At 37.0% G+C, this 13,589-nt stretch overlaps 1 protein-coding gene across 2 annotated transcripts in view; it reads right to left on the reverse strand.

Moving 5' to 3' along the window:
- Positions 1–13,589, reverse strand: part of CADPS2 (calcium dependent secretion activator 2) — a 297,492-nt gene that overhangs the window by 80,553 nt on the left and 203,350 nt on the right. For both annotated transcript variants that reach the window (XM_065743498.1, XM_065743497.1), the window contains exons 14-16: positions 6,355–6,456; positions 2,954–3,017; positions 324–447 (exon numbers count right to left, since the gene is read on the reverse strand). In XM_065743498.1, the coding sequence (XP_065599570.1) occupies positions 324–447; positions 2,954–3,017; positions 6,355–6,456 (290 nt within the window). The remainder of the gene's footprint in view (positions 1–323; positions 448–2,953; positions 3,018–6,354; positions 6,457–13,589) is intronic.

Below are 13,589 nucleotides of genomic sequence, written 5' to 3' on the forward strand. Positions count from 1 at the left end.
CGGTAGTTTAATTACTAGAAATGGAGAAATAAAAAAATAATCCATAAACAACCTTTTAGGTTTATGGAAAACTCAAACGTGAGAACAAAGGGCAACTTAAATTAAGAAGTCCCAGTCTTCCATTCAAACAGGGTCCCAGGAGGCATATTAAAGCACTGAATAGGAAAAAGCTCCGTAGTTCACCAGCTGAGATTTTAATGAGACATTTCCCCTTGCTGTGGAAGGGGTTTGTTCAGGAAAGGGAAAAGGCTGCTCACAGAACATTCAGTTAATAGGCATTGTTGGCTTTTACAGCCACTTTGGCAATTGATTGCTGTACTAACCTTCTATTTTGGCATATTCTGTAAGTCGAGTGTAATTGATCAAGGCAGCCTTCTCCAGACATTTTCTGACCACTTTCTTCACCTCTTCTGCTGGTATGGGAGTGGCAATGTCTTTCATTAAAACCTGTGCCAAAGACAATTATACCACTTGGTTACACTCATTACTCAAAACCCATGGGAAACGGATAAAAGTATCTTCCTGTTACTTCAGATCTAATAATTGTTAAAGACAGAAATCAAAAAGGAACAATTTCAGCTGGTGGAACTAGGTATTCGCTTTTGAAGATTTCAATATTGTCTGACTGCCTGTATGGTATTTATATACAATACAGGACTACCATTATGATTTGGCATCTTGAAGCATGTCAGTCAACCTTCCTTTGGATGATACCATGAACAGTGTAATGAGAGTGTTCCCTGGATGTTTTGGATCATGGCATCCACTAAATACGTGGATGTGGAAATTTGCTTGGTTATCATTTATGGAAAAACTTCCATCATTGCAAATCCATTGATTCTTCAACAGTGTAAAGGAGAAACTGTGGACACCATCAGAAGTAGCCAATACTGACTGCTTTTCTTCCATTCTAAGCATTCAAAATCAGCATGTCCTTGTGAAAAAAAAGTTAGCTATAGTAGGCAAGGCAAATCTTGAACTTCTGGTGAAATGTTTTATCACAGACCTATCGATGTTTCAAGTACAGAACTTTGATAAAATGGGACACCTGTTGCAAGTGAGGTAAACTAGGAATGCCAACGTCTATGCAGATAAAATTTTATATAATCTGGGCTACTAACATTACAAGTGATTGTCCTAAACTAACAAACAAACAAACAAACAAATAAATTTGTTAATTGTTAATAATTCACTTGCATTTTTAACTTCTATCTCATTAACTTTCAACTGGTAGAGGGACAAACAACATTCAGTATAAGTTCTTTAATTAATAACCAAATTAAAGACAATATACACCCTCTTAAAAATGGATCCAAGGAATGGAACACCTCTCCTATGATACTGAAAGAGCTGGGGCTGTTCAGCCAGGAGAAGAGAAGGCTCTGAGGTGACCTGATAGTGGCCTTTCAATACCTAAAAGGGTGCTACAGGAAAGAAGAGAACAGACTCTCTAGCAGGGTCTGTGGTGACAGAACAAGGAGAAATATTTTGAAGCTCAGAGAGGGTAGATTTAGGCTAGATATAAGGAAAAAGTCTTTTACAGTGAGGATCATGAAGCAGTGGAACAAGTTGCCCAGAGATGTGGTGGATACTTCATCTCTGAAGACTTTCCCTGTTCATTGCAGGGGAGTTGGACTAGATGATCTTTAAAGGTCTCTTCCAACTCCGGGGATTCTATGATTCTATCTATATGAGCTGCACCCTCATACAACACATCTCTTAAGTACTGTTAAAGAGAGTAGGAGTTACAGTCTGTAAGGATATAGTGGAAAATATAGTGGAAAAGAAACAGATTCAGCTGAAGGGAAGCTGTTAGAAAGAGCTTGTTGCAAAGCAGATTTTTCCATTACTTGCACACAGATGACAGATCTATCTTTGGAAATTTTTTTTTTTTTTTCAACGAATAACGTCTGGATTATTAATAAAAGAAAAGAAAATGATCTGATCTTTTTTTCAGAATTTTCAACGACAGATAAAAGTTTTTAACACATTCAGTGTTTTTTCCCAGTCAAGACTGACGAAGGTGTTGCCTGACCAACAGAGAGTACTCTTAACATTTATTACAGCAGGAACAATAAAAGGAAAGGGCTGTTTTATAACACATGAAGGAATCTACATAGCATTACAATAGCAGAGACAAGAAGTGAAATAAAACATAGAACCAGACATTCCACATGTTTTTGAGCATGGCAGAGGTTTTCTAAGGCAGAATCTCCATCCACAGGGTGTTCTGCGCTGCAAAATATCTGTCACTTCCCAGGACTAAACCTCTCAGATTTTGGCAGGCTACCAGAGTGGCATCTAAGCTTTTCTTCCATTCTTATGTTCCTCAGGCTCCTGCTGATACAAGTCCTCTGAAATCCCTATTGGAATTTTAAATTTTCTCTCTTTACAGAAGACAGATGATTTTACGATTGCAAGGCTTTCATTCTTCCAGTCAGTAGAAGAGGATTTGCTACGTGGGTCTTTACATTTACAGCTGCCCATGACAGTTTCAGTACACATAGCATTTTTTTCTCGAAGTGACTCAGTCTACACATTTATAGATCATTATTTTGATTATATAGTTGCTTTTTAATGTTCAATATCAACAACAACAGTAGCAGGGAAGCTACAGACAGCAGGAAAGAGGGGCAGTAGACTTGACTTACTTTAGGTCTAATGTTGAGTAATCATTAAATTATAAAGAAGCTGCAACTACAGTGAAACTGTAAGTAATTATAAAGTAGCTGCAACTACCTGAAGTGAGATTTTAAGAAATGTGTTGTACAGATAGCAGCTGTTGGCCTCTGTGGAAAATGCTGAGAATTAAAAAACAAACCTCTCAGCAAACAGCAACTATAACCAGTAGTAGAATACCAAAGAAATAAGTCTGCTTTCAGTTGGCCTGAAGGCAAAGGAAAAATGCAGGCTTAGTACACAGGCAGAGCTTAAAATATATTGTCCAACTTACCCTTTCAAGTAATGAAAGCGTGGCTTTTAAAGCTCCTTCAGGACGTCCAAAAGGGAAACAGTATCTTAAAGATTAAAAAAAAGGAAGAGAAAATGATAAGTATTTACTTTGAGATGTAACTCCGTGCACCCCTTGCATTAAAAAATGCAATAGCAAACTCCCACAAGCAAAGCACTAATGAAATCAGATCTCTTCAGTAACCTACCATGGAAAAATATATACATTAAGCAGTATTAAGCCTACAAGCAGCACAAGCTCAAATACAGAAAAAAAAAACCAAAACAAACAAAAAAAGAACCCAAAAGGCAAAAAGCATTACTTGCACTTTCTCAACTGTGAAGAATATTTAATGGTCTCTGATGAGCTTGTCATCTTCCCAGGAAAAAAAAAAAAAAAAAAAAAGTCTTATATTTAAGTTTCATATGTATATAAGACCAAAAATTCCTGCAGATATTCCATAATATTTCCTATAATATTATAAACTGATTGGGAAAGCATCTTCTGTTATTTTAAATTTTATCAGCTAGGACTCAAATGGGACTTAAACATACTTACTTCTGTCTCCACATTCAATACTATGTAAATTAAAAATGTGTTCCCACTCACAGCTTTGTTTTTAATTTTAATTTTTGTCTGCTGGATGATCCAATAAATCAGCTCAATGAGACTATAATGCTCAGGTAATAGTAATGTCTCCTAATCTGTCTATAAAATCGATAATACCCCCAATTGGAAAAAGATTTTTATTTCCTTTGCTTAGATTATTTTTTTCTTACTACTCAATCGTGGACTCATGTTCTAATGCTTTCCAACATTAAAATCTTTTCTAACAATAAAAGGATTTAGACTAGTGAATTTTTGATATGCATTTTGGTCAGCCAAAATAAAGGCTGGTAAATGAGGTCAAAAAAGGATTTTCAGCTGAGAGAATTTCAATATTTCCTTTGCCTTGTTCTGCTCCTTTCTTACTGGAGTGCTAACAAGTCCTGGAAGCCTGCTAACACGTTAGGAAAGCAGATTTAATGTCTGACTCCTCCTTTCTCTTCAGTGTATTTCCACCATCCTCCCATGGTTTATTCCTATTTACCCAGACTGGTAGTTTTGCAACAAATCTCACTCATTCCTTGTTTATGCTGAATATTCCAAACCAATGTTAATTTCTGCAATGTAAATAACATAAGAAGTTTCCAAAGTCCACCCACTTTTAAGTTGAAGATGCAGACAGATGACCCACTGCAGGGTGGGGATTACTCAGTGTGTATGTGTCCAACACTGGCAGCCAGCTTTTGAGAGCAATTGGTGCAAGGAGCTTCTAACAGGGAAGAGTCATTTTCTTGAGATAAGAAGCTTAGAGAAAGGGATGTGGTCATAGCTGACATCTAAAGGGACAGTTAGCAGTCCTCCTCCAACATTACAGCCTCTGTCTGGATATAAAGGTAGTGGTCCTCTGGAGATATTTGTATACATTACTTAGTGGAGAACTGAGAAGGAGCAGCACTCATGGTTTACATTAGTACCAACAACATACGGAAGTACAAAATGAATACTCCAAAGACTAAATTCACACAGCCAGGCAAGAGGTTAGGTACCTAGGTTGTAAAATCTGGCACCAGCAGATGTGACCCACTGTCACTGTAGCCAATATTGAAATGTACCACCTATCAACTCACTGTGCTCACATCCATTGTTTGGTCTCTATAAAAATTCAGCACGTATCAATGAATGTCAATGGGTGCCATTTTTTCCACATGGAGGAATTAGTGAATTTGCTTCATTCACACTGCCCGGTCAGATGCCATTTGTCAGACTGCCCCTCTGCTGCCATCTGTTGTATGTCAACAAAATGTATCAGAGTACTGGTAGGAAGGTTCAGCCTCTACTGCCATACCACCAAAATTCACCTCTGATGTCATGGGCCAACATAATAAAATAGGAGGCATTACTTTCAGAGAAGCCCTTGTGCAAGACAGCCTTAGCAGCTTTCTCTGAAATATTAACTTTGTGTTGGAGAGGTAGGCTGAAATCTGGTGTCTCAGTGTATAGAAAAGAGAGAAAGGAGAAGTTCAAGTATCCCAAGAACTAGGAAATACTTGAGTAAGATCCACCAGCCCAGGATGTGCAGGCTCCCTCTCAGTCACTATGGAGTCAGGTTGACAGCAGTGAAAATTAAGGTCACAGAAGATATTAAAACTGTAAGCTGAAGGTTTTTAACACTGTTTGAATTCACCCTAGAACTCTTCCTGCTGCAGATGAGGTTCTTTGTCAATACTCTCCTCCTGTCTTTCCATAACCTAGGTAGGTAGCACTCTGTCTTATGCTGTTCTGTATTGCTTCTTTGGTATGAGTTATTTAATCCCACGGAAGATGAGAGATATGAATCATGTCAGGGGAAAAGTTGGGAATGCTGCTTTTTTTTTTTTTTTAACAAAAGTAATACACTTCAAGGAGAATCCTAGCTCTCTTAATACAGAGGTGAAGTCTCAAGTGAAGACTGCTGTGTCATCCCAGCTCAGAAAGTACCCAAACAACCTTGTTATCCAAATGACAGATACCAGTGAGTACTAGACACTTACCTCATCACACTAGAGAAGCTTCCAACAAACTTATAGCAAACCTTGCCAAAGAAAAGAAAGCTGTTTCACACAGCACTATTTAAATTGTGTCACAAGACTGTAACAAGGTGATACAGACAAAAAATTTATATAAATACATTCTATAAAAGGATTGGATTGGCCGAATGGTGGCAGACATTGGCTAATAGTGGCAAATGAATAGATTTGGTGTTCTAGGTACCAATTTTATGCTGAAGTTAATAAACTATCAATTGCTAGAAGGATACAAGAGGAAATATACTAAGTTTGCCCTCTTTCTTGTACTCCTTTCCTTCTTCTACTGGTATAGCTGTCCTTATTTTGCCAAACTCTTTACTGAAGATGATGGACTTTAGATATTTCAGAAAGCATTTTGTGTAACCCAGCAAATGACATTAGACATCCAGAAAAAAAAAAGTTTTAGTGCCATATATCAAAGGTATTATCTACTCATACGCCTTTTCTGATCAGCACTGATCCAGAAAGAGGTATGACCTAGTCATTTTCACTCAGGCAATTTTCTTAGATAGATTTATAGACAGCTTAAAGTTCAAGAGGACCAATAAAATCAGATTTATATTCTTGCAGAGTCTTTTCTACCATATGGGAATACAACACACATGGCTTTCAGATGAATTCTAATACAATCACTTGTACAAATAAATTATTTTGTATTTAACATAATCAAAACTTCTTTGCAAGTAGACTATTTTATTTTATTTTCACTCTGCTTAAGATCAGTATTGCACATAATGATGAGAACATTCTGCCAGACAAAATCTAGCATTATTGAATAAAATATACACTTACCTGAAATGGCTTATTTGGTTTTCTAGAAGAGAAGATAGTCTCTCCTTAATTTCTTCAAATCTTTCTTTCTCTTCAACAGATACTGTTCCAATTCCATCTGGCCTGTAATATTACAAATTTAACAATTGTTGACATTACTTCATGCTGATTCCTCTTTGAACAGTGCTCTTTATTTCCAAAAATTTCTGCTATGCTCCTTTCCCCTTACCCATTGCCTTGAAGGATAAACTTGTGAAGACAGTTAAAGGACAGCTTACAACTGGACAAAGAACTTCTCTTTTTAAGCTGAACTTTTAAAATGCTATTCCTAGGTTGCTACTAAGACTCAATATAAACACAAGGCAGCATATATTTGTCCTAAATAACTCCTAAATTAGTACTGTTAGCAGGATAGAAGGGGCTAATCTGATCTTGTCTAAACTTTAGCTCCTTGAAACTTCCAGATAATTTTCCAAAGGAACAATATGGCTGAAAGTAGCTTAGGTAGGAGGCAAACCACACTGAGAAAAGCGTGAGAAGGTTCATGGTCCCCACAGTTACTGTGAGCATAGTTTTTTGATCTCACATCCCATATCGATAAGTTGCAGCATGTAACTAAGATTTCCATGTAAATTCATAGATACATTAGGTTGGAAAGGACCTACAAGATCATCTAGTCCAACCATCCTCCTATCACCATCCCTACCCACTAAGCTACTAAATCAAATCCCTTAGCACCTCATCTAAATGCTTCTTGAACAGCGCTAGGGACGGTGCCTCAACCACCTCCCTAGGCAGGCCATTCCAGTGCCTGAACACTCTTTCAGAAAAAAAATGTTTCCTCAGGTCTAATCTAAATCTTCCCCGGCGCAACTTGTGGCCATTCCCTCTCGTCCTGTCATTATTTATCAGGGAGAAGAGGCCCACCCCCTCCTCACCACAGCCTCCCTTCAGGAAGTGGTAGAGTGCAATAAGGTCTCCTCTGAGCCTCCTCTTCTCCAGACTAAACAATCCCAGCTCCCTCAGCCGCTCCTCATAAGACTTGTGCTCCAGACCCCTCACCAGTTTTGTTGCCCTTCTCTGAACACGCTCCAGGGCCTCAATGTCCTTCTTGTAGTGAGGGGCCCAAAACTGAACACAGTACTCGAGGTGCGGCCGTACCAGTGCTGAGTACAGGGGGATGATCACCTCCCTGCTCCTGCTGGCTACACTATTTCTAATACAGGCCAGGATGCCGTTGGCCTTCTTGGCCACCTGGGCACACTGCCGGCTCATGTTAAGCCGAGCATCAACCAACACCCCCAGGTCCTTTTCCTCTCTACATTCTTCAAGCCATTCTGCCCCAAGCCTATAGCATTGCATGGGGTTATTGTGGCCAAAGTGCAGAACCCTTGGTCTTATTGAACCTCATCCCATTGAGCTCAGCCAAGCTGTTCAGCCTATCCAAATCCCTCTGAAGGGCCTCCCTACCCTCAGGCAGTTTGACGCATCCTCCCAACTTGGTGTCATCTGCAAATTTACTGAGGGTACACTCAATTCCCTCATCTAGGTCATCAATAAAGATATTAAACAAGATGGGCCCCAAAACTGACCCTTGGGGGACACCACTCGTAATGGGACGCCAGCTGGACTTAACTCCATTAACCACTACCCTCTGAGCACGGCCCTCCAGCCAGTTCTCAACCCAGAGAAGAGCGAACCTGTCCACACCACGGGCTGCCAGTTTCCCCAGAGTAATACTGTGGGAGAGCGTGTCAAAGGCCTTGCTGAAGTCCAGGTAGACTACATCAACAGCCTTTCCCTCATCTACCAGTCTGGTTACCCAGTCATAGAAGGAGATGAGGTTGGACAAGCATGATGTAGCACAAAGGATGTAACAAATAATTATTCTTTAAAAACAAAAACACCAGCATATTTAAACATCAAGTTTGAGTTTCAATAATAAATACACCTTGTATTAAACCTATTAAACACAGACACAGTCTTACCCTAAAATTGTTGTTAGCACCTTCATAATAAAATAATGATAAAGTTAAAAATAATTGAAATACACATTTCCTAAACAGTATTTTCATTTTAAAATCACAATTTTCCCAGAGCGTGCCATTCACTACTTTAAAAAGTAGTATCTGAAAACCTCCAACTACGCATTTAACTTCCAGATACAGGATAACAAAGCATCACTGCTTCCCACTTGAGTTTACTACTCTGACATGAAGTCTGGATCCACCCTGTACTTCCTCCAGAACCTCCTAAACTATCTCACTGTTTTTAGAACTAAGAGAACTGAAGTAAAAAAGACATGAAGAAAGACTTTTTTTTTTTGCTAAACTGTTAGTTTTACTTTCTCCACTATTCTTAAATCTAGGGAGGATAATTTGCTGCTTTGTTGTGACATAAATAATTCTTTCACCCCTTAAATCACTCACATTCGTGATCTGTCAAGTCAAAGTGAAAAGAATCCCTGAACTCCTTAAATTATTGTGAAGACAACAATAAAAATCAGATATGGTGAAGATATGGTAACCAGGCACATCAATATACTATTGGATAAATTTGATGTGAAAGAGCAAATACTTTATATTCTCTTTTTTGATGGATGCCAGGATACTTTACCTCAGCCTTCTGACAGATGGAATGGGCTCAAATTTAAGTAAATTTCACTCTCTGATGTCATTGTCAGGAGAGATCGTGCTCTGGAGTGATAAACAAAGTAGTTCTGTCATATTAAACCTCGTTGAAGCGTGTCATGTATATGACAGAAAAGACCTAGGGGTCCATATAACAATAAGTGAAAAAGGTGAGCCAGTAGCATGTCATATCTGTCAACCTGCACTAGGGCTAGGATCCCTGCATACGTGGGACTTGTCACTTCACTGAGTATGTAGCCAGAAACAACAATGTAGACAATGCCAAAAATTTTCATAGCTGTTAAATGTATTTTCAGTAAACGTTTAGATATAACCAGATGTCCCAGAAGAAAAAATGAAGAGTACACAAAAAGCTGTTAGAAAAATGGCACCATGCTGAAAAATGATCATTTCAAAATCCAGTGTTAGAAAACAGCACAAACTCTGAACTATTATCATCATCTGATTACTATTATCATTATTTGTTTTTTCCTGTTAGCTTTATTGCAACAAGCAGAGCATAAAAATGTATTTACACAATACAGTTCTTGGACATATACTCTACTGGTGATCATTTTTTGCTGCTGTTAGAAGTATCTATCTACTAAAATCTCTATCTACTAGCAAAAAAGAATCCAAAGAAAAAAGAATACGAGATTATTTTAGAAAAACTAGATAAACAATGTTTTCAAAGTTCCCACTAGTTTTGGCTTCTACACCTTTTCCTTTAATTGCTTTAAAGATAAAATAAAATGATGAAATAGCATTTTTTTAAATGGTTATTTATAAATTATTATGCTTGCCAGGAAAATCTGAATCGTGGAGGCATTTGTTTATTCTGAAATATGCCAGTACAATTTTGCATCTAAAAACATCAACAAATGTGTGTTTTCTATAATCCCAATGCTATAGATGGATATCTGGCTGTGAATTTTTCAATTCAAAACCTGTATGCAGCCTCTCTCTTGCAGATTGGGACCTCTCTTTCAGGAATGATGCCAAGAAAAGTGAAGAACGTCTTAAGAAGAGTAACTCTAAGTCTTCAGGCAACATCACTTTATCTTCCCAAGAAAGAGAAGGACGAACAAATTTTCCTTTCTTCCACATTCTCCTCCTTGTAGTCCACAGCTGCTTTTAGAATTAGAAAGCCAGGAGAAAAGCTAAACAATGAATACTCAAAAACTGACTCATATTCTCTCTCCCACTTACATAAGTTTTCCATTTTCTGAGCACTCTGTCAATTGGATTTGAATTGGTCTGTCTTGTTTGCTTACATCATAGTTTAACAGGCACAGATGCAATATTGTTTCTGGTCACATTTCAAGTTGTTGAATTCACTTGAACTTTAATATCAAAATATATATGAAATAAATACCTCATGAGCTAGTAAATCCAAGTGGAAAATCATTGTTTGACCATTAGACATTTTTCAATAATAGGATACAATAGTAATTGAGCAGAATTTTAAAATACACTTCTACTATAACAGTTTTCCAAGATAGCTGTCCTCATGGTAGTTATTCTAGGGAAGTCGGATTTAGCGTTTCCACTGGAAGTGTTTTTATTTACCTGACATAATCCTTTAAAGGTTGGAATAACTGTTGATGTATTTTGAGATCTAGGAGTCTCAGAACTTGTAATAATTTGCAGAGGTCACTTGACACATTAAGATTCTTGAGTATACCTGTGCACAAGGTAAAAATAGCATACCAGTTTCAATGGTTATCCAATATGATGGAAACTGGGTTGGATGTCGATTCCTTCCAGCCCTCAACTTTGCAAACAGCTTCTCCTAGTGGCCTCTAGTGTGAAACTGTTAACATCAGCTGGACTGTCTTGTTATATGACAGGCTTGTGAAATAGTATAACAGAATGTGAATGACCTCTTTTTTTCCTCTGAACATTGTTGATATTGGTGCTTTATGCATATTTCACAAATATTTTTTTTAATTAGGTTTCCTTATTAAAAACTTAAACCACTTCTTTGGCTATTTATGGAAAAAATTAAAAAAGAGAAGAAAAATGTGCAGATCAATGTTCTCGTGTGTTACACACGCATATGGTTGGGAACAGTAAGGCTTACCAAAATAATATGCTGAGAAAGATGAGAAATTATAATGAAGAACAAAATAAAAACAAGTCAGCTAAGGTCTTACTTCAAAATATGCAGATAATAAACTGTATTTCAAGGGTTTAGTAAGACCCAAACCAAAACCAACAAGTCAACTTGGCTTTTAGAAACAAATTGTTTCAGAAGACTTCAGTGCTTTCTGGTAGCACTTGTTTTAAACTCAACAGGAGGCAAGAAAAAAAACCAAAAACGAACAGTGTTAATTTTCAAATTAGCAAGAGATTAAGTTGTATAGAAATTTTTATTAAGAGACTGCATTATCCTTGAAATTTTTCTTTAAAATACAATTGTATCAACCAACACTTTTGCAGAATCTGTGGTTTATGTTGGACAAGCCTAAGAAAAACTGATTTACATTATCAGCTTAGAAGCAGGCAGAGTAGAAGACTTTTCATAAAAAGAAGAGAGCAGATTAACATGTTGCATTTAAAGCTTCAACCAGCAGGCACTTGAAGACCAAGCATTTTGTTATTTATATTAACTATTCCTCAAGCATTCTGGAAAAAAAAAAAAGGCACAATAGAGACTTCTGCTGTATGCATTTCTCAAGCTGATTCCACATCTGCTTACAGGTCATACCTTCTTTTTCATAAGTGAATGAAAAAGATCAATTCTGAAGGCCACAAAAACAGATTAAGATGATAAATTAATCTTCATGATCTTTTATGCAGCCATATTTTAGGTAGGGTATATTATTGCACTTCTACTATAACAGATAAGCGTGTACTAATATGATATTATTTTATCCCAGGCATATGAAAATGTAAAGCTATTAATCAATTTAATGTAATGACAAAACAACATAATGTTTAGAGAAAGTGAAAGTATGTAAAAGCAGTAGCTGTCCATTCATTGCGTAGAATGGCAACTATCATCTTCAATATGCCAAATTTTGTTCAGATATTTTTTAATAACATTTGAATTGTGAATTATTTTCTAATGATGATTTCTATGAGATTTTTTCAGAAGCAGGTTTGTCTTGATACACTGAAAAATCTACCTCTGTTATCATTTTAGTGAGGACAGGTCTTGTGATCAGCATAGTATAATTATCTGCACTTTCCAGCAAAGAAGAGTATCCTTCCTTATATCAAAGCTGACATCAATACAGATGATCAATACAGAATCTTGATCAGCATAGTATAATTATCTGCACTTTCCAGCAAAGAAGAGTATCCTTCCTTATATCAAAGCTGACATCAATACAGATTCACTTGGTACCTGAAAAATTTAATTTGCATTTAGAAGATCTCTAACAACAATATTCTTGCAGCTATTTGCAACAGTAACTAATATGCAGAAAGTTCTGACATAACTGAAGAACTTTTTCCTCCCCAGCTGTTGGAGCGCATGGGATCAGATTTAAGATTGAAGAGAAAGCCCAACTGACAACAAAAGCAGTAAAGAAGACCTTGTACTTGCTGTCATTTACAACACAGCAAAAGCTCTTCGGGCTGAGTGAACAAAAAACACAGCAGAAAAAGGAAGCTTCTTCAAACAGCTTACAGCTGAAGCAATGTTCCACAAAATCCTGTTAGCAATGGTTTCATGAGAAAACTATCCAAGAAAAAGCCTATGTGCTATTAAGATATTTTTGACATACAAAACTATACATGTAAAAATGTAGCACTTCTGGGAAGAGATCAAGTGGACAAAACCCTTCATGTCAGATGGTAACCACGTAAAGTAGGAAAAGTACTGACTCAAGTCGTATAATTTTAGATTATTTTATTAGATACTGTTTATGAAAGATAAATGAAAAAGAAAACAACAAAATAAAGTCAACATTACTTTAATTCTAGTGCTAACTTAAGTCAGTAGAGAAGGGAATATCTATTCAGAAACACTAAATAAATAAATAAAAAAGATTAGAAGAGACAGCAATGTAATGATATTGTTTTCTTTAGTCTTACAAAGTTCTTTGACCCATGTTTGAAAGAGATGATTCTCTGAACATTCTTTTATCACTTGACACAATGTGTAAAATTGCAGTAACTGGTTTTTAACGCGAGATATAGAAAAATGAAAAAAAAAAAGTATGAATGTGTAGCACTCTTAAAGTTTCTTTAGTTTCTTTTCCCTTATGTGTTTCCCTTACATGCGTGGTAGTCCGACGAAGTCCCTGGTACTGAAAAATGGGAAACAACGCTCCTATTTTTATAAACAGTAGAAAGTCACAGGGAACAATAATCTCATACCTATGCCTGGGAGATCATGGAACTGGTCCTCTTGGAAGATATGTTAATGAATATAAATCGACAGTATCTATTTGGATTTTCAGTAAAGCCTTTCAGATGGTACCACATAGCACCTTTATCTTTAAATTACAAAGACATGGATTTGAAGGTTGGACTGTAACAGTGAATAAGGAATTGCACGAATGACCACAGGCAGAGTCGTTTTGGTCAATGGCTCTATGCCCAGATGGAGGCCAAGACTAGTAGCGTCCCACAGAGATTAGTTTTGGGACCCATGATCTTTATCAGTGACTTAGT

Source organism: Cyrtonyx montezumae, unplaced genomic scaffold (assembly GCF_038088225.1).
Source record: "Cyrtonyx montezumae isolate F1298 unplaced genomic scaffold, pur_monq_1.0 scaffold_3, whole genome shotgun sequence".
NCBI classification, from domain to species: Eukaryota; Metazoa; Chordata; class Aves; order Galliformes; family Odontophoridae; genus Cyrtonyx; species Cyrtonyx montezumae.